The sequence below is a fragment of the Etheostoma spectabile genome, chromosome 8, assembly GCF_008692095.1.
Source record: "Etheostoma spectabile isolate EspeVRDwgs_2016 chromosome 8, UIUC_Espe_1.0, whole genome shotgun sequence".
NCBI lineage: Eukaryota > Metazoa > Chordata > Actinopteri > Perciformes > Percidae > Etheostoma > Etheostoma spectabile.
In genome coordinates this window covers 8,837,712-8,860,204 of record NC_045740.1, presented here as the reverse complement: position 1 = coordinate 8,860,204, position 22,493 = coordinate 8,837,712, and the positions used below count along the sequence as shown (strand labels likewise).

Below are 22,493 nucleotides of genomic sequence, written 5' to 3'. Positions count from 1 at the left end.
TTGGAGGAAGCGCTCCCATTGGAGTGGTGCACTGTTCAATGTTGCTGCTGAGTGCTGCACTCAAAGTTTAAATTAATTTTAAACTCAAAGTTTAAATTAATTTTAAACTTTGACCTGATTGTGTCTAACCTTTCAGAGCATAACCAAACCCAGAATTAAAGAAGACGTATACCTCCGCAGTCTTTGCCTCCGTGCTCTGTGCCCTACCTCGCAGGGATTGGCCAAAAATGACGTAAAACCGCTAAAATGAGAAAGTAATTGCGTCACAGAAAAAAATCCATAAACCTTGATCAATTTCAAGACAGCTGACTTTAGTTTCACAGGGGACAAAAACCCAGTCTCTTGAGTCAAAGCCCACCCACCCCAACCTGCCTCTTTACTTGGAATTTGGTATTTGGTATGAGTCATTGTGAGCTGCTTGCACAATCGACCTACAGGGTTGTTTACTGGGTGAGGATGCAATGACAAGAACAAGAGATAAATCTCAAAAAAATTTGGAACTGCATCCGTCCCATAAAACCATCAATATGATGGTTACTGAATTTCACAAATATACTGCCACAAAAAATACCACAAAATGTAATAATCTCCTCTGTGACAGAGTCTCAAAAAAGTCTTAAAAAGCAGGTACTCATGTTGCCGCACAAAGATCCATTACCTGGTGTGCAGAACACAAAACACAAACCCCTGAGCCATGAGTCAGTGGTTTGGGTTTGAATGTACAGGATGTACAAAATGTATGTAGGCCAATAAATGATGTCTTCAAATGTTTATGATATTCTGTACAAATGTGTTTACATTTCTTGTGAGCTAAATGTTGCCCACAGTGTTTTGTTGCCATCTGTTAGTCAGTGTGAGGTATCTTTAATAGTGTGGGCAGGCATTTTATGGGAGTTGTCGAGTCTCACTAATATTCTGCCTGATTGTGTGCCACCCAATGAATATATAATTTAGGAGCTCCCATGGTGCAAACTGTTCTGGAATATAGGGCCATTTTAATGATTGCCCCGGACCATAATGATGGCATACTGAGGTGGTTCAGCACCCTGTGCTTGTTTGCTCACAGTGTTATTCTACATTAGGGTTGCTATGGGTGTAATGCAGTCTATACACCATATATTACATTGACACTGTGGCTTTGGTAGCTCTGGTAAGTGGCTCTATAGGCCTGAGTTACGACTATGATTCAACAGTGCATATTGCCAAATTTGCAATCAAAATAACACAAATTGACACACACAATGAATTTCATCCTTAATAAGTATTCACTGATTCTACATTATGAACTTATCAGAAAAGATAGTCAAGTAATGTACATCATTCACATTTTGTAACTTCTTTTCCTATTTCTACCTTCATCCACTTTGGTCCTATTCTCTATAACAAACTATCCAACCTGGGATGAGATCTGTCACCACTGTGTTAACTTCCAAAAGCAAAGTGAAAACTTCTTAGTTCTTAGGCTTTTGTTACTACTCCATGTTTGTCTGCAGTGCAGGGATGTGCTGAGACATTTGGAGGGGCTATTGCTCTAATCTAGAAAACAGCCCCCCCCATTTTCTTTTTTTGAGATAACTGATGTTACGATTTGTGTTATGATATACACACAGTATATCATAAAGAACAACTAGAAATTTCCGCAAGAAATTTTAACAGTGTGACAACTACTTGCTGCACATCCGAATAACAATAAAACTCATTATAAAATAATTTAAAGTGTTAAGTGTTTTATCCCTTCTGAGATAGACCTTTTTATAACGTATTTATGACCTTTCTTGTGACTAGAAACGGCTATGAAGTAGCTAGTGCTAAACTAACCCGACTCCATATAAAAAAACAGTACTTTTGGCATGTATAGAACCAACATATTTTCACATGAAAATCGGTAAAGTATGTGTTTATTTCAACCAACACTAGAGTTTGATGTTTGGAAAAGTGTAGAGAAGAGCAAAAATGGCTTTTCATAGTTTTATTTGGTTTCTGTCAAGTTTGAATGAAGTGTGTTATACGATGCTAAAATGACTATTTATTTACATGAAGTCTGGTGGGTTTAGCATTGTGAACCTTAGCAATATATATATACTACCACCATTTTGCTTACACTTTAAATGCATACAGTGTTTTAACGGTGAAGTGTTAAGTGACTTAACGCTTATGAGTGTGTTTTACGATGCTAAACTGCTGACTGTTTATTTACATGGAGACTGGTGGGTTTAGGCCATCGTGACGTTATGTCAGCTGACAAATAACACTTCTCCTTCCTTCCTCTCCTCCTCTCTTCAAGTCTCATCTCTGTGAAAACAGCTGTTGGTGTTTTTGGCCTGAAGTCAGTCAGAAGTCAGTCAGTTGGTCAGTTAGTCCATCATGAAATGTTAGCTGACAAATAACACCTCTTCTCCTTTCTTCATTGTCTCTCCTCTCTTATTTCTCTCCTCTTCTTATCCTCTCCTTTTCTTCTCCTCCTCCTGTGGCAGTACGTGTTGCTAAAGTGTTTCGACAATGGTTGCGTGAAGGCCATCATCGCCACAGGTATATGGTTAATATAATTAGTAACAGTTGATCTGAGCAAACTTTACCCTGCTGTTTGACATGTCCTGCAAAGAAAGGATAACACCATAGACAGTTAAAGAAATGGACCAACATTTGTTCTGGGAACAACGTTGCTCTGGACCAAGACCAGTGAAGGATTTTAGAAGCATATTATGTTATATGTTATATAGTATTATATATTATTATATACTGTATTAGAAGATATTTTCCGGTGAGTGCTGAGTGTTACTGCGCAGCCTCCAACTGAGCTTGCCGATGTAGATGTGAAGTGAGCACCTTCACATAAGTCTTCTGGTAGCTGTGCCAAGAGAAATCTCAATCTTGCAGAACTGGAGCATGTAGGTACAGTGGGGCTCGAGAGTTTGGGCACCCCAGGTAAAGATTTGTAATAATGTGCATAAAGAAGCCTCTGTTTGGAATGTAATTGAGAAATGGCAGTCATCAGGAACAGTAGAAGTTAAAGCAAGATCTGGAAGACCAAGAAAAATATCAGACAGAACAGCTTATATATATAATATATATATATATAAAATATATATATATATATATATATATATATATATATATATATTTATATACATACATATACATGTATGTATATATATATATTAATAACTATTTTTGACCCAGGAGTTTTTAGTGTGTAGGCTACCAAATGTGTTACTTGGTTGAAGCAGCCTCATAACCTTTTGTTTTCTGTGTTGATAATAAATAACTTGTATTTGCCCTGCAGCCAGGAGATGTATTCTCCAAGTTGGATCACAAAAAATCATGGTCTTCACCTGCGGTGATCTTGAGTAACAGCAGCACCCCAAGATCATTCGTCATCAAGACACAACAAGCAGCTGTGCTGCGGCGAAATTGCCGTCATCTTTAACCTAGACCAGTTCCGCAGCCGACAACGGCATTGCCCTGTGAGATGACAGAGACAGGCACCCACTCTGAAAGTGCCGCCATGGTAGAGACTGCTCCTTTTAGTCAGAGTGAGGCAGCATCCTTAAACCCTCTTCTCAATCAGACTGTGACCAGATCTGGACGAGTTTGCAAACCAGTCACCAGGCTTAACCTGTAGACCAGTGACGGTTTGGGACAGTAGGGACAGCGGGACAATGAGTATTGCCACTGATGTTGATAATGTAGTTCACGGTAAATTCAAGTTACTGAAATTAATGTGGCAATTATGAGTTAAGAAACAGTTATTAATAAAGTACCACTCTAGTATATAGGTCGGCTTGAAAGAGGTCCAGTATGTGTTGGTTTGTGTGCCAACAGTGGCAAGGGTTGTCACAATAATCGTTTTCAGTTTGACTTAATGTTACAGGATAGAAAAGGGGGGAGATGACATGTAAGGATGTTTTATTGGCCTGTTCATTACTATGGGTTTTAAGGTAGCACAGAGAATAAGTGAGATCTCGCCATAGCCTCGCATCTTATCGCAAGAATGTATGTGATTTTTACTGGCGACAACTGCATGTGTTCAATAAAAGGAATAGCTCCGGCTAAAGAGTATTAAGCCTCCGGAATTATCATTCTACACAACCCCAAAGCATGATTGATCCACCCCCATGCTCAACAGTTGGACAGAGGTTCTTTTCATTAAATTCTGTGCCCTTTCTTCTCTAAACATACTGTACCGTTGGTCATTCCGGCCAAAAAGTTCTATTTTAACCTCATCGGTCCACAGACCTTGTTCCCACAATGCATCAGGCTTGTCTATATGTTCATTTGCAAACTTCAAATGCGGATTTTTGTGCTGAGGACGTAGTAGAAGGTTTTCTTCTGATGACTCTTCCATGAAGACCATATTTGTACAAGTATCTCTTTGTAGGGGAAATTTGGTGAAACCCAACTCCATGTCTGTCAGGTCTTTTTGGATGGATCGTGCAGTCAACGTGGGTTTTGGACTTTCTTTTCTCACAATCCTGCGAGCTGTTCTGCCCTGATATTTTTTTTTGGCTTTTCCACTCTTGCTTTAACTTCCACTGTTCCTGATGACTGCCTTTCTTAATTACATTCCAATCAGAGGCTTCTTTATGCACATTATTGCAAATCTTTACCTGGGGTGCCCAAACTCTCGAGCCCCACTGTACCTACACTCTCCAGTTCTGGAAGATTGAGATTTCTCTTGGCACAGCTACCAGAAGACTTAAAACTTTCAGAGGTGCCCACTTCACATCCACATCTGCAAGTTGGAGGCTGCGCAGTAACACTCAGCACTCACTGGAAAATATCTTCTAATACAGTATATAATAATATTTAATTATATATGATATAATATGCTTATCGTTATTTTTGACCCAACTCCTGGGTTAAAAAGGGACCAACTAATTTCTAGGTTATTTCACCCCAGAAAATTGGGTTATTCTTTTTGACCCAACTTCTGGGTTAAATACTTGACCCAAATGTTTGGTTAAAATAACACAATACATATCTTTGATTCAAACCCAAAACCTTCTTGCTTCAAGGCCACAGTGCTAACCATTGGGCCACCATGTTGCACAGAGATTAGTTGTTCCCTTTATAACCCAGGAGTTGGGTGAAAAAACTTGGGTTGCTATGCCAGTATGCCTTATTTCAGAAAATAAAACATTTTTTTACATTATATTACAGACTTTAAACACTTTTACAGTTTTATTGCATTACAGTAAATTAAAATGTATATAATACAAACACACACTTGGACCTATTTATTTTCCCTTTTTCCTATTTTAATCAAATGTAATGGAAAATGGGGTGTTTTCTTTCGTTATTTCCTCTTCTTCTGAATTTCTGGCAGACTGATGTGTATGTTATAGGGACAAGGATGTAATATATTAACTTATTTCTTCTATTTCTTTGCTAGTTCATGTTTAAAGGGTGTGTCACTTTATATCTCCTACAAATGGTGATACTGTTTTATCATAATGTACACAACACAACAATGTTTTACAACAATGTATTATAAACAATGTTGACATGATAATAACTCCATAAAATACACCCCTCCAACAAAAAATCCATAAGAAGAGAGAGAGAGAGAGGAGAGAGAGAGAGAGAGAGAGAAGAGAGAGAGAGAGAGAGATATACCCAAGCCGTCCCTATAACCCAGAACATGGGTTACTCTTTGAAAAATAACCCAGAAACCCAGGAATTTGGTCAAACTATTAGCCCTATACATAACCCAGAAAATGGTTACTTGTTGAAAAAATAACCCATAATTTGGAACGTTCTCTAAAGGTTGCAACGTTAGGATAACGTTAGGGGAACGTTCTCTAAAGGTTGCAACGTTAGGATAACGTTAGGGGAACGTTCTCTAAAGGTTGCAACGTTAGGATAACGTTAGGGGAACGTTCTCTAAAGGTTGCAACGTTAGGATAACGTTAGGGGAACGTTCCCAGAACATTAAGAAAACTTTGAATTTGAATTGAATTGATATCTTTATTTCGAACATGCAAGAGAAAGTGTATACAAATAAAACTAAAAAAACAAAATAATAAATAAAAAAAGCAATAAAACAATGTTTAAAAACATTGGAGAGAAAAACAACAAACAAGGTAGCCTACCCTTCTTTCCTGTGTTAACATACCTCTATCACATGTGCGAAAAGGAGTAGGAAGAAGTAAAACTTATGTACTCCTACACCTTTAATTCTTGCATTCCTTCAATTTACAATATTTATAATTATGTTGCTATATATTTCCATATATATACACATACCTACACATATACATACACACATACATATACACATATACCCTCATACATATAGACAAATAAACAAAACAAAAAACACAAACAAAACTTTCTACAGTGCTTCTCTATACCTTCTGAAAATAATTTCTTTGTACATTTTTTTGAAAAGGAATATGTTTGGGCATTGCTTTAGGTTCTTATTTATTTTGTTCCACAATTTAACTCCGCAAATTGATAAACATAATCTTTTCCTTGATGTTCTACATCTATTACTCTTAAAATTTCCCCTTCCCCTTAAATCGTAGGCTACCCTCCCTCCCTTTCAGAGAACATCTTTTGTATATTCCCAGGCAATAGGCTATTTCTTACTTTGAACATGAATGCTGCAATTTGATATTCAATTTAATCATGGTATTTTAGCAATTTAGACTTTAGAAATAATGAATTTGTATGATCCCGAAATCCGGCGTTGTGAATGATTCTTATTGCTCTTTTTTGCATTATGACTAGTGGCTGTGTGTTGAGTGTGACTTTCCGATCCATCAAAAACAAATGTTCCCAGAACGTTCTGGGAACTAAAAATTGTCAGATGGTAGCAACCAGCATCAGACTGTTGTAAAATAACCACAGAAACATCGGTCTTTATTTTACAGTTCCTACAACAAATCAACAGGCCTGTTGAAAATAGTTTATAAAGCTCCAACATTGTGGAACACTTTAGAGTAGGTCTAAGCTACTTCTCTAATCACTGCATAAGGACCATGCAGTCTTCACCCGGTGTCTCCATCCTATTCAGCGGTAACCGAGGTAACAGAGATACCTGCTGCACGTGTCATCTAGTTAATTGCCATTCTACTTAATCGTCCTTCAAAGTGCACTCTTTTTCACATTTGAAACTGAATGGTGCATCAACACAAGCACTTTTTATATTCACCAGAGATTTAAAATGGTAAAACACACGCGCCCCCGCTAATGTAAGAGGAGCTCCAGTGGTTCGTTTAAGGATCAAACCAACGCGGCTGATAGCCCACTAACGTTTGTCATTTTGCGCGTCGGAGTGGAGGAATGAAGCAACATCTGCAGTGACGGCAATAGAAACCCGCTCAGTGAGATCCCCCTCACTGTCAGCTCCGCTCCTAATTGCAGGGACGCTATTTGTATCTGGCTGCATAATTGGTTTACTTCAGATTCCTTCTTTTCTCTCTTTCTCTTCCTTGGGGGCAGTAACGAGGCAGGTAGGCTACCTTTAATTAAGGGAAGCGATTGTGGACCCGTGAAAAAAATGAAAGATGAAGGTTAGAAGTTGAGCAAATAGAGCTGTAGGCTACTTCAGTATTCCTCACGTATTTTTTCCTGCTGTTTAGTAATATTTTTTCTATTCTAAATTGATTTATGATCATGACTGTTTGTGTGGTCACTTTGCATGCCTACCTAGAAGCTAAATAACGTGGTGTTTGGTCATTTGTTGTGCGAACATTAAGTTGCACGTGCCAGGAATTTTTACCGAACGGCATGTTACAAGTGTCACTATCGACCATCACCTGCACATTGCGGCATGTTTAAAACACCAGCATAACAAATCGGACCAATAATTGTTTTTTTTCTTCTTCTTCTTAGTTTTGACGGTGGAAGTTCTTGTAGTTGGAGAAGTAATTAAGACCGCGTCTACGATAGCTGGGATATTTGCCTGTATGTGCCTCCTGTCAGTCAGACTCCGCAGTTCATTATGTTCTACCAGCTGATGGATCAAACCATGAATGGCAGCTGCCAGGGACCCACCTCAGCGCGCAATTACAGTGCTAATGGAGACGCGCTCCAGCTGCCCACTTTCTCCACGGCGGCCAAAGTCAGAGTCATCATAACCTTCACTCTGTGCGCGGTGTCAGCTGTGTGCAACTTGGTTGTTCTGTGGGCAGCCGGCAACGGCGGCAAGCGCAAGTCGCACGTCAGGATCCTCATAATGAACCTGACTGTGGCGGACCTGCTGGTGACTTTCATCGTTATGCCCGTGGACGCAGTGTGGAACATCACGGTACAGTGGCAGGCTGGAGATGTCGCCTGCAGGCTGCTGATGTTCATGAAACTGGTGGCGATGTACTCCTGCGCTTTTGTAACTGTGGTCATTAGCTTGGATAGGCAGTCTGCCATTCTCAATCCTCTGGGCATCAGTGAGGCCAAAGGAAAAGCAAAATCATGTTGACTGTGGCCTGGACAATGAGTGTAGTCCTCTCGCTCCCTCAGGTAAGAGAAAACCCATTCGGTTTGCTTTGTCAATCCCCTCTCTACACTTATATGAGGATTCTTGTCAAATGACAGCTAATGGTTGTACACCTCTCCCATCACATACTGGCTTTTGATTAGCAGGAAAATAAAACCTCGTTCAAAAAGGCTAAAGAAACTCTGACAGTGTGATTTCTCCTAGCGAATCTATCTTTAGCTTTGCTGAGAAATGGAGGTGATGGTTAATTAAATAATTGTTTGAGTCTGCAGGGGACATGATGAAAAACATCCAGGTATTCAAGGCCCACAAACAAATCGTATGTAACCTGAAAAATGCAGTTGGCAGGGCTGCTTGCAATAATGTTTGTGAAAGACATTATAAAATATCTGAATAGGTACACTTTGCCATTTGATACTCAACAAAACACCTGTTGCGCTCATTAAATTAAGTGTTATTGTTAATTAAAATTGCAAGTTTTGGGAAGCCTCACATTACTCAACATTAGCTTATGATTTGCTCCAGCACATACTGTACAAGCACAAGCTCCAGGTCACTGGTTGCTGAACAACAGGACTTGGTATAAACTGCTGAACACAATAACTCCTATGAATTGGATTGGATTTCTACTTAGGTCTTGCATGATTTTGAGGGATCATTGACATGAAAGGCTTTCAGGAGGTTTGCAAATATCCGAAATGTTTATCAAGTACCTCATCAAGTGGAAGATTACCTTATTATTTCCTCAACATATAGTGTGACTGAACCAAACTGAAAAAAGTTAAGATCTGACAACTAAACTTGTCAAACTTAGTGATTATAAATTGTGATTAAGTTTGTGATTAATTTGTGATTTAGTCACACATTGGGCATGTAATCTATTCTTTCTGGGAATTTGGGGAATTTAACAACTTGAAAATAAGTTTACGTTGTATAAATAAAGTATGCTGTCCTTCCCCTCCCCTTGTTCAAGCAGCAATTACGGCGTATATTTACACTTATAGTAGCCATAGCAGTTGTGATGGTAGAAAATCAAGAAATAAGGTGATGCAGTTTAAGAGCGCCTAAGAGCTTAAAGAGGGATTCATGCCTCTGCGGGGGCTCTACGCAAGTTAATACTTGTGCGCTGATGTCTGGGACGTTCTGGAATATCTCTTTAAGAGAATAGCTTAGCCAGTATGCGTGTGGAGTGTGTGGTAGATCGAGTGAGAGAGTGACAGGGATTGGCTTCAGAGCGAGTACCGACCCTGGAAGCATAAACAGAGAAACAAAGAGTCACCCGTGTGATTTCTGAACACAGTCGGAAAACTGTAGCAGGAAAAAAGTAACCCTTTCATTGATTTCATGTTGTTTATAGAGAAGGCGAACCAGGAAACAAGGAGGGGGAAATGTAGTCTCGCTTTGCCAGACCTCCCCCCACAGCGCTGCAGAAGAAGGTTTGGCTAGTCCATACATCATTCCTGGAAAGGAGAAAAACATGCTCTGGTTTATTGATTTAACCAGACCCAATGGAGGGCTTAGCCAAACTTTAGCAATTTAACAATTGACAATGCCACCTTGGGACTTTCACACAACGAGTTTAAAATACGATTACAGCTGTTACCAATCCCAGGGACTCCCACTACACAGGCAAGCCCACAGAAAAGATCAGAGACGAGGTTGTTTTGAGCTGCTAAAAATAATTTATTACAAACTCAAAAAACAATGTTAACTTTAACATAACTATAAAAGAACAATAAGTTGGAAACAAAACTAATGCAATAAAGAAAACAAAACAACCAAATATCCAAGACACAGGAGGAGTGACACTCGTTATACTTAAAACTGTTTAAGAAATTGGAAGAAACTATTTGAAATGGTTGCAATGGTCCTCATAGGTGGATCGTATAACAAGATTAAGACTGCGGAAAAAAACACCACATGCAATTATCAAAACACACTAAAATCATGCAATGTACAAAAAAAATGAACTAGTTACATGTCACCACCTCTAAACCAAGTAATTAAGAAACCACTCTGTTTCTAAAACCACTCTGGCCTAATTAAGAGTCACTAAAACAAATACACGCTATCCCCAGGGCAAACTATCCTCCATACAAATATACAACACAATCATTAACAATAAAACCAATTCCAATATGAGTAATCTGACAGTTGGAAAACGTGAGTAAGTTAGTAAACTGTCTAGACTAGGCACCACAGAAGCGGCGCAATGACTTGACTTGGCTTGGCTGTACCATCCAGCAAACCCGCACACCACACCGAACGCTCATCTCGACCACACAGCACGCCAGGCAGCGACAGCAGCAGAAAGGGAAAGTCAGCGCTTGCCGGCCGAGCCTTTATTTCCGTGTGTCTCACGTGACGTCTCACGTGATCATATTTAACCCACCGGTTACATTGATATTTCTTTAAACCAATCACAATTGACATGGGCGACACCAAGCACCGAGAGCCACGGCGCAGCTGCAAATTAAGCCTCTGGAAGGAACTTATTTTGGTGGAATATGTGTACGTTCAAAAGTTGTTTGAGTTGTTAAAACTCAAATTAGATAGATAGTCTAGCTAGCTGTCTGGATTTACCCTCCAGAGATCCGAAGAGCAGTTAACCACAGTCCTCGTAAATCCACCACAGTTTGGGATTCCTTAGGAGGATACAGCGTAGTTTACGGCGTAGGGTCCTGTCTACACGTACCCGCATGTACCTTTGGCGTTGGTTTAAAGCAGGACCATGAATTGGGCTTTAGGAGGCAGGTTGGGGTGGTGAACGGGTCAAACAAACACATAACTTTATCACAAAAGATCTATTGTTGTATGGTTTGAAGGACTTATTGAATTAAAGGCAAATTATATTTAGTGGGATTCCAAGAGAGTCCATATTTTTAAGCAGTACAATAGGCAGTAGCTCTGTCTGTGGGGACTTGGATAACTGGACGGTTGCCGGTTTAAGTCCTCATACGGACCAAGTTTGGAGTTTGGACTGGTAGCTGGAGGGGTGCTAATTTCCCTCCTGCGGGCACAGCTGAGGTGTCCTTGCTCTGACAACTCTCTATTATGGGTATAGGTCCTGTATCTGCATGTTTGTGTATTTCAGACCTGTGTGTGTGTCCGTGTGTGTGTGTGTGTGTGTGTGTGGTGCGTGCGTGCGTGCGTGTGTGTGTGTGTGTGTGTGTGTGTGTGTGTATTAGGTTTAACTAAATTTGTGGGGACCAAAAACCGGGAATACAGTATACTTATGGGGTCCTGACAGCTTTGTGGGGACAAAATGCTGGTCCCCACAATGTTAAAGGGCTGTTTGAGGAATAAGACTTGGTTTTAGGAGTAGGGTTAGAGTTAGGTTGTGGTTAGGGTGAGGGTACGCGTGCGCGCACAGCGTTTGAAGCCCATTTCATACGTCCCGCAAATTGAGACCGTGTCACGCATAATCAATGCTTGCTCCAAAAAAAAAGTTGGTCGCTCTATCTTGGAGCCCGAGGCAGCCAAACGAACAACTTGTTTGGGATGAACTGCGCCTGTAAAGTAGACGAGAGCCGGCGGCAGCAGCCGTTGGGGGGGGGGGACAAAAAGCTGCGGTAAAGTCGGACAGTTTCCAGCCGATTTCAGAACAGGAGGTGACAAAAACAATGTGGTGCAATTCCGATTTAATAAAATATAATCAGACCCACATATCAGCTGGAACAGTCTCTAGTTTTAATTGTAGCTCTCAGAATGTTCTACATGAGATCTGATGCTGATTTTAATTAACAACAGACTGGAGATGATCTGTGATCTGAACGGATTTAGTCTCTCTGACTTCTAAACGTCACTAACAGCCAGAATGTCCAGAATAGGACTTTAAATCAGCCAAATAGTTAAAATCCCTCCGATTCGTTGTCATGACAGCGCACGCACGTGCATACCAGACACTGGGAAGGGACTTTTAGGAACGCGCTTTCCAATTCAAAAAATGGAGAAAGAGCCTGAGTCTGAGCAGTCTGAGCCCCCCCACCATCAGTTAGAAAGAGAAGGTGGGTACAAGGAAGACTGGCAAGACTCTTTTGTTTAAACTGTTCCTGTGGTGTTGAGCAACTACAATTCCTGTTAGTCCTATAATTTTATATTATAATGTATTTAAAGTGAATAAATTGTAAGGAAATATAAAATTAAATAGCTAAAGTAAATCGTAAGTGGAAGTGCATCTGTCAATTATATTATAATTGTATGAATGTTCAAAATATTAATCTTTATTTAGAAAAAAATACACATTGGTTGGCCTATTCCTGAGCTTACATCAGCAGTTACACATGGGGGCACCGCTGCGCCAGGCAGTGTCCCACATTGTCCCTCAGAAACATACCACTTGTCCCCCCTTGGGCTTATTAGCAGGTGGTCATCCTAGGTGAGGGTGAGGGTTAAGGTTAGGCATTTAGGTTTAATGGTTAAGGTTAGGCTAAGGGGCTAGGGAATGCATTATGTCAATGGTCCCCACAAAGATAGTGAGACACACTTGTGTGTGTGTGTATGTGTGTGTGTGTGTGTGTGTGTGTGTGTGTGTGTGTTGTGTGTTTGTATGTAATTTGTAAACATAGCAACATCCCCACGGGGATCTTCTACTTCTTATTCTTTTTCTAGAGAGTGAGAGACAGAGACTCTCCTAAGAAAAATGGAAGTATTGCATTTGTTTGTGATAAAGTGACAAAGATTCCTGGCGCCTATAGGAATTATGACTATGAGGGGGTTGGACTGGATGAATGGGAATAGGTCAACAAACCATGATATTTCTCTAAACCTAACCAAATCTTAACCAAATTAGTGTCACATCATTACACATATTTATTATTCAACAGTGATTTGTAATGGTTTTGGAAGGCAGTAATAAATTAGGTCATCTTGTCTATGTGTGTCGGATCAGAAAACATTTGTATTTGTCTGCCTACAGGGCACATTTTGTCAATTAATTTAGAGAACATTTGACATTAATTGAAGCAACGATTTTGAGAATTACACTCTTTTTTTTCTAGCCGAGAGTTTCCCTATGTTGCACATGGCGCAGCACAAAGCCCGACACAAGTGTCTTTGTTAGTTTAAGACCGATGCCGTTGTCAATTTTCCATCCAGTGCCCACGTCGTTTAAATAGCAAATGCACCTGCACCTTTGCGCCCATGGGTGTGCTGGTCTTACAGGGAGGAATGTTCAGGTGAATTCTTGGCAAATTGCTATCTTGAGACAGCGGTAAGTGATCGCGCGCCATTGACCAACAAAAACCTGGTCTAAAGTCAATAGCGCAGCATTATATTGTTATTTTAAGAGCAAATTATTGGACACACCCTAAACGCACCTGCGCCATGCGCTTCATGCCGTGCGCTTAGATGGTTAAAATATTCCGCCGATGCATGTCTTTTTGCCGATGTATGTTTCCTTCTGCTTTTTTTTGTGTTGGAATTTTAAACTCCGGTGGATTTATGAGGACAATGGTTAGCTGCTCCTCAGATCTCTGCATGGTAAATTGAGACAGCTAGCTAGATTATCTATGCAATCTGAGTTTTCTCTTACGTGACTAAAACAACTTTTTAATGTACTCATTTCACCAAAACCAATTCTTTCCCGAGGCTATATTGCAGTGGCTCCGTGCGGAGCTTAGCGCCAACCATAACAATTGTGAATGGTTTAAAGAAATTCAGATAAACTAGGGCACGTTTTTCAACCGTTCCGGATTGCTGTGTGGACTAGCCAGACCCTCCTCTGCAGCGGTGGAGGAATGTCTGGCAAAGCGAGGCTATTTGCGACATGAGCAACAGCTGAAAGGTACCACATCTAAAGACACATCTAAAAGGGGTCATTAAACATTTGGCCGCTGCTAGAACAAAAGACACTCGGAGTCATCATTAGTCGCTCAATGTTTTTTGACCCTTGATCTCTTTTCCACAGTAACCTGAAGTGTGTCAATATTTTTTGAGTATCTAATTGTTAATGTTTTTTTCAATCATCTGAAGTGCTGCTTTTTTCAGTTTTATTTACTGTCCGGGCAGACACCAAGATATTCATAAGACTGGACAGTTTCTATCTGCTGACCCTTAATTATAACTGGAAAGACCTCAGTCTTCTTCCTTTTGAAATCAATAATTAACTTTTTGGTCTTCTCAACAAATTTCTTTTTGCATCACACCATGAAGCTAAAGCTAGGAGAAGGTAAACCTAATTATCTTAACATAAAAACTGAAAGCAGGTATTGACAAATAACCTGGCTCTTTCTAAATGTTTGTACTGATTAAAACAGCGAGAACTGTTCATTAATGAGCTTTAGAGGTGCTTATTGCTGGATTTAGTTACCTGGACAGAGCCAGACTAGCCGTTTCCCCTTGCTTACAGTCATTGTACTAAAATATATTAGGTGGCTGCTGGCGGTAAGCCTAACTCTGTATTGAGCATGGAGGTTAAATATCTGCAAACTTCTGATTTTATACAGATTAAATAAAGGAATGGGTTTAATTAGTGAACTGAAAATGTGCAGATTATTGTTCTTTTTGTATTTTTTAGGATAGTGCAAAGCTAGCTGTTGCCCGGTCTTTATATTAAGCTAACTTGACATGACTGTGTGCAGACTTTGCAATTTCAGAGTCCTTTCATGTTTTTATCAGCTGGCTATACTCATTCAGTGCTTCGTACAAATGATCCTTAAAGCTTTAATGCGTAACTTTTTTATATTTATAAATGCCAAATTCTAATTAATTCTAATTAAGCTAATAAGACTATCAGCTCCACATAACTCTCTCTGTATTTCTGTTCAGAATATTATATGTTCAGAACATTGGGTGAAGATAATTACCTCTTCTGAAGAGTCCATCATGATTTTTAGTCCTCCATGTCCTTCTTGGCTACTAGCAATGGCCTGTAGAATGGCCGGGGGGCGGTTGCGTGATCACAGAAGGCTTGTATCATGTGGACACGCCAACAGTTTAGTTGTTATTATTTAGAATTCCTAATGGGGGTGCCAGAAACTTCGCACTATAGCTTTAAGTGATCTTTGTTTGGCCCAGACAATATTTCTCTTACCCACCGGTGTATGAAAACGTCCTCATTCAGAGCCCTTTTTATAAAATAAGAAATGGAGAGAGATGTCTAACAAATTGTTTATATGAAAGGTGAAAAAGTAAAGTCCAAGTGAGAGGCGTGTGTGCAACAACAACAAAAATCAACTGGTGGGCAATTTGATGGGATAACAGTTATCAATCCATCTATTCAAGTCAAATCAATTGGCGTCACATTCACAGATAGGAAATAGGAAGAAAGTCTGCCCAAAAATGAAAACTATATACTGTATTTTTATTTAATTTATTTAGGCTCAGGCCTTTTTGAATACTCAGGGGCCTTTAGTTATTGTTCTTTTTTTTGAACGAGTGATCTGCGATATCACAATTTCTTTGCAACAATACAAACAAACCGAACAAACTAAAAAATGACTGAAAACCATTTTCCTTGAATTGCCAATTAAAATTGTTTGAAGTTTTTCCACAGCTTTGTTGCACTGAATAATTGTATAATCTAACTGCATTTTACCATCTTTAATTCAGTCAGATGATAATTGTTGCTTTTGCCACTGTTCCCTGATTCACAGTGTTTGGCGTGTGTCATCATTATTTTTAGAGTGTAGGGTCATGATAGAAATAAGTTAATTAACACTCTCAGGACAATACTTTGGAGGTTTTTTTTACCATACCATTAGAATTAGTAATTTCTCACATTCAGAGTCTCTTATCAACGCCTACATTAGGCCAATGCGGTGGGATCAGGGGAGAACTTGCTTGGACGTGTGTTCTGCAAGCCAATAATCAATGTCCTCACGTACTGTCTGCATTTCGGTGCTGTGAAACCATTTATTTTCCCTTTGTCAAATTCAAACCTTAACAACTGACACGTCTGACACGAAACTGATACGACACTGACACCCACTAACACGGTGAAAAGCTGTCTGCTTTTCCCGTTTCTCCACACACCTGTGTACCTGGGGCTGATTACCTTCATACCTTCCAAGGCAATGCGCCACCCAGTGCTCAAACATGAAATTGCAGAATTTAAACATGGTTTATAAACAAAACAAAACAAAGTGTTGTAATGGCTCCAACAATATGAAAGAAAAAATGTAATTCATTTTTTACACTGGGTATAACAAGTGTCCTCTTTATCCACATTTTGTACCTGTAACCTATTTTTTCAATTGCTTAGTGATAATTAGTGTAATTAGTCACAAAATTATACATAGTTTCCAGCATCACACTGTGATTGGCTGATTGTTGTATCAGGGAAGCAGGGAGAAAGCAGGGCAAAACCAAACACCACTAATTTCTAAACAAAAATCTCTCGGCTGAGAAGCTTCTCCAAGACTCCTCCACTTTGCGTCAGGGTCCTGATCACCCTGTCGGGGTTGTGTTCGCTACAACAACTGCCTCACTCTACATTATCCCTTACGTAAATGTATTGCTGCAGTGTTGGAGTCCTAAGACTCTCATCTGACAACAATCAGAATAAAATGAAACACAGAGCATTTAAATAATGCACAAATGAGAATTCTGTTTTATGTTATCTACTACTAATTTCTGCATCCATTGCATTATTAACTAAAGTAATAATTTGAAAATGGACCTTTATGGTTCATGATGCAGCCCTTTTATCAACTGAATACAGCAATAATACCCATCATAGCTACAGTAATTTAAGTAAAACAGAAAGTGTACTGTACCATTAGAAAGCTGGCTTCTATACTGCCTATTTCTTCAAGAAAACAACAACCCTATCCCAAGACAACTTGTTGATATATCTGCAAAACCCCATTTTATGTTCAATGACAATATTTTTAGAATGGTTGTTTCTCACAATATCTGCATATGGCAAGTATGATGGGGGGTAAGGGAAATATTGATTGATTGACACATTGTTTTGGCCATCTGTAACCCACAACAATTAATGCACTGATAACAATTAACAAACAAAACATAACATAACATGACATAAAAGAATTTACAAGAAACAAAATATTCGGGTTATGTTGAATAAAATAAAAACTATGCTTAAGATATGGTTCAAGCTTTTATATTTGTTTTAATTATTATTTTTACATTAGCAATGTATTAAATGACTACATTACATGTCATTTAGCTGATGCTTTTATCCAAAGTGACTTTCAATTAAGTGCTTTCAACCCTAAAGGCGCCAACGCCAGACAACAAGTGGTAAATGAGCAAAACTACAAAGAGACATATTAAAGTGTAGTTTCAACAATATACAGAATATAATATTTATATTTTCCTCCTTTCTTCTTTTCCTACTTCATGTTTATCTGAAATGTAGTCAGAAAAGATGTATTTTTAGCCTTCGGCCTTTAGGCTTTCAGCCATCCTGATGTCATTAGGGAGCTCATTCCACCATTTGGGAGCCAGGACAGCAGTCGGGTTTTGTTAAGTGATCAGTTCTCCCTCGCTGTTAGGGGGCAGCAAGCAGGTTGGCTGATGGAGAGCAGAGTGGGCGGGTTGCGGTATAGGGTTTGACCATGTCCTGGATGTATGCTTTGGCTGATCCGTTCGTGGCCTTGAATGCAAGTACTAGTGTCTTGAAGCGGATGCGGGCAGCAATTATTAACCAGTGAAGAGAGCGGAGAAGTGGGGTAGTGTGAGAGAACTTGGGGCGGTTGAAGACAAGATGAGCTGCTGGGTTCTGAATGAACTGGAGTGGCTGGATGGCAGATGCAGGCAGGCCATTCAGGAGGGAGTTGCAGTAGGCTAAACGTGAGAGGACTAGAGCCTGAACCTACATGTATGTGAAAGATGTTGCTCAGAGCGACACACTTACTTACACTCACTAGATTGTGATGATTGAGTCAAGTGAATACATTCCAGTGAGAAATATGCTGTCTTTACTTCAAGGAGCAGAGAGGACTGATTAGAGCTTTGTCACATGGTGCAACAACAATCACCTACAGCTCACTATGAACAAATCCAATGAGCTTGTGGTGGACTATCAGAGGAACAGGAGGCCCCCAGTCCTGGCTGTCATTCAGGGAAAGGAAGTAAAGAGTGTGGACTCATACAAGTATCTTGGGGTCCAAATCAAGAAAAAACTGGACAGGACTCAAAACACTGAACTTCAGTAAGGGACAGAGCATACTCAACCTGCTGTTAAGGAAGGACAGCGTGGAGGAAAATGAAATACAATAACCCTTACAACAACGATAACCCTTCCTCCCCTCTCTACAACGAGCAGTGGCAGATTGACAGCTCGATGCAGATTGTTGATAGCTGAAAATCAAAGCCTTCGAGTTGCTTTTGAGCTCGTTGCTGCTTAAAGCGCAACTATGAAAGGAGGTAGTCAGGATCAGTGATGAGGTATGCCTGTGCTGTGCTTTGCCGAAGTGCCTGCACTGTGTTCTGCGCACTACCTCGCGGTTTTAACTCTAATCATGTGTAGGTGACTTAAGGGTAAAGGATGTCATTTGCTGAAGCTCCTTGAGGTAAATGTTTGATTTGTGATATAAAAAAAATTACAACAACTGATTTGACTTTGTTAAGCTTTGTTGCTTTTGTTTTGCTGTATGTGTAGTACTATCTTAATTCAACAAGAGAAGCAAAAACAAGTCAAATTACTTGTTTGTGCTCACATGCTTGGCCAATGTAGACAGTGGACAAAGCATCAATATTGCTGCAAAGAAGCTTCAAATTCTAAAACGCGGATGCTTTACACAAATCAGATCGATACAATCATCGCAGGTTCAAGGTGGGCACCCAAGATCAGTACAATATCGTTTAGGAATCAATATCAAGGTATTTGGTCAAAAATATCGTGAGATTTGATTTTTTCCATATCGCCTAGCCCTAGTCACAATCTTCTCTTTTGTTTCTGAATTAAGGTGTTGAACAATGGCTAGAAAAGCGTTTTTGCAGAACATTATGATGTCACAGTGAAGTTGACCTTTGAATATAAAATGCCATCCCTTCATCTATCACATGTGTGTAAAATGTTGTCATATTTAGCATATGAATACTTGAGCAATGGACCAAAAATGTGTTTTGTGAGGTTGTAGTGACATTTGACTACCAGAATTTAATCAGTTGATCCATGACTCTAAGCGGACATTCGTTCCCAAATTTGAAGAGATTCTCTCCAGGAGTTCCTGATATATTGTGTTTACAAGAATGTGACAGAGGGACGGAAAAACACAAAAACATAATGGCTCCTTCCGCTGCTATAGTCAGTGAGGAGGCATGAAAAGCAGGATATATCTCAGCAAAACAAAACAGACCCCCTTTTGCAGCAGAGTGCAAGATTATCTGGTAAAACAGCCCAAGAATCTATAACTACATCACCTTGCAAGTTTTGAGACTGAGGAGAACATATTGCTCACAGAAGAGTTGTAAAATCTCCCCTCATATACACACTGTGCAGTGTCTCTTAAAACTAAACTTTCTGGTCCATTGCTTATTTCTTACTGGTAACCAGTAGCAACAAGCCCTCAGCAAAGCAACACCTTACAATTATTTATCATGTCAGGGCTTTAATGAAGAGCAGAGCAGAGACTTGAAATTGTGATGGAAAATACCAAGATGCCTGGAATAGACCTCCGGGTTCTACAGCTGACATTTAATCATCTGTATTAGCACAGTGTGTAGCCTAATACAAAGGCTGCTGGACTGAATATTAGATATACTGATTATCTCACCACAAAGTCTACCTGCCATTATCTCTAAATAGCTAAAGGATCTAATCTCTATTTACAAATTCTATTAGGCTGTAACCCTAAAACAGGATTAAAAAAAAAGTAAATTACCACAAAGTACTTGTATTGGATAAGTACTTGTATACTTCAATGTTAAATCTAGTGCAACGTTTTAAAATCAGAAAGATGTACGTTCAGCTTTGATCAAAGATGAAAGAGGAAATGCCTTTAAGCTTCTTTTGTTGAACTGTTTTTACATATTATTTTTTAGTAAAAAGCTTCAGTTTTTACAATCTAAAGGCTTCCTATAGAGTTCAAATCACAGGCTTGTTAACCTAAAAGACATAAGGCAGTGACTCCACACTGTTAGACTTTGCTGTAATTTCTTCAGTTACTTACCCCAAAATGCCCAGTAAAATATCATGATTTACCGGTTCATTACTGTAATAAATAATGCATTAGGGGCATTACCATTTAATTTTCAGTGATTTACTGTATATTTTGAATTTGCAGTATAGAGAGTTATTTTTCTTCCCCTTAGGCCTTTCAATCAATCAAAAATGCCAATCATGATTTGCAATTAATTGCAAATTAATCACACTTTTATCTGTTCTCAATGTACGTTAAAAGCATAAACTGTTAATATTAATGGCCAGAGAGGGAGGAGTGAGGGAGGAGCTACGTTACGTTACACACTTATATTGGCAATCACATCACAGCCACACCTTACACTCTTTTTCTTTTTGCTTAATCTTTCTTAATCGTGGAAAAAGTTTCTTGACAAAAAAAAAGAAATTAAGTCAAGGTCCCCTTACTGGCATTTTCCAGAGCTTTAAACTGCATCTCACTGTCCTCGATCTGCAGATGAGGACCGTGAGATTGTCAAAGATAACATAGTTTTCACACTTTTAAGACACTTACATGTGTTACATTGTTGAAGAGCTCAGGATGTACTGTTCAAGACTAACATGTATATACATCTAGGTAGTGTAAATAATCTATTAAGCATGAATTAGCTGGTTTTAATTTAGACATTGGTCCTAGAACAGCTCTACCAGATGAGAAATACATTAACATTTGAAATAGATCCACAGTACATTTTGCCTTATAAACAGATTAAAAAAGGACAAAATTTATGTAGAATGTTGAAGAAGAAGAACCCCTTTGTTCTCGGTAGGGACCTTTCTCATGCCCTCCCTAAGGGTTTCAAGGTTGAACTCCTGAATAATGAACAGTTCTGAGCGTATGAACCTTCGGCCTTGTTCTTGCTATGACTCATTTACATGGAAAGTTTCTATATGAAACTCTGACCTAAACAGTAACAGAAGCGTCTTACTGTAAGATGGAAAAATTCATTTCAGCATGAGCTTCTTTGCTCGTCCAAGTGGAGACAGGGTTCACCACTGCAGGCACATGGTTAATGACAATTAAGAGGATATACTGTAGGACACAAATATCTCCTGCTTTAGCAGGAAAAGAAGAGACAGAGCGTTTAACTTTGACCTCATGAAATGTACTTTCATGGACAGTTGGTATCATATTGGCACTCATCTGCCATATACAGCACTCAGGCTTCGGTCTCGTTCCTACAACCAGAGCACGTTGATGTTTTACTCAATGCACATTTTTATGATTCAAACTTCATTGAGTTTTAATTTTTACAGCAAATAAACAGGCAAAATTAAAGTACACAACTGTATTGTGTTAATAATGAAATATCAGAGTGAGAGCACTAAAACAAGATAAGGAAAGAATTACACAAAATAAATAAATAAAATAAAATATAAAGTCCATGACAAGAAAAATTAGACCATGCACAACATGTTAAGCAGTCTTTCCAGGAGACTACCAAAACACTGCTGCGTGTCCATTCATTGAACAATGTGAGGCTTATAGTCCACTAACCAGACCCCTGTATTGCACTCAAACCACTTCCACCCTCAATTCCGTGACGGCCCCCCAAGAACAGGCCACAATGATCAGAGTGTATGCACACAATTTTTAGCTACCATGTAATGAATACAATCAGAACAGTCCCAATTTCTCATCATATTTATCAATGTCATTTATTATACTATAGGATATTCTTTCAAAAGACGCCCCTTTGCCCAGCTCTGTAAGCCAGTCTTGAAACAACGGACCTTCTGCATCTTTTCACTTTCTTACTATCATCTGTTTGCCAATCATTATACTTGTCTGAATACAACTGGCTAGGGGTTTCACAATATGAGCCATGAGCTTAGGGTTAATGTGCATGTATTTCTTAGTGTCCTGTGTGGATTTAATACAAACGACTTGTTGAAAATTTCAGTGTGATTTCTTAAGTTTTGTCTCAGTTATTGAGGACAAAAAATTGGGCTCATTGTTTT

General features: G+C 39.3%; 1 protein-coding gene and 1 long non-coding RNA gene across 2 annotated transcripts; one reads left to right on the top strand and one right to left on the bottom strand.

Moving 5' to 3' along the window:
• The first annotated feature begins 7,856 nt into the window (after positions 1 to 7,856).
• Positions 7,857 to 8,432, top strand: LOC116694473 (gonadotropin-releasing hormone II receptor-like). The gene has a single exon (XM_032524191.1). The coding sequence runs from the start codon at positions 7,949 to 7,951 to the stop codon at positions 8,420 to 8,422; it is 474 nt and encodes a 157-aa protein (XP_032380082.1). The 5' UTR covers positions 7,857 to 7,948; the 3' UTR covers positions 8,423 to 8,432.
• Positions 8,433 to 13,910: 5,478 nt separating this feature from the next.
• LOC116694474 (uncharacterized) lies at positions 13,911 to 21,227 on the bottom strand. Its single transcript, XR_004333176.1, has 3 exons — positions 21,217 to 21,227; positions 16,755 to 16,756; positions 13,911 to 14,196 (listed from the first exon to the last, which is right to left on the bottom strand). It is a non-coding gene; the product is annotated as an uncharacterized LOC116694474 (long non-coding RNA).
• Between the last annotated feature and the right edge of the window lie 1,266 nt (positions 21,228 to 22,493).

Bases quoted from the DNA above. Each gene is read 5' to 3' on its own strand.
- LOC116694473 (XM_032524191.1), top strand. From the start codon at position 7,949: ATGTTCTACCAGCTGATGGATCAAACCATGAATGGCAGCTGCCAGGGA.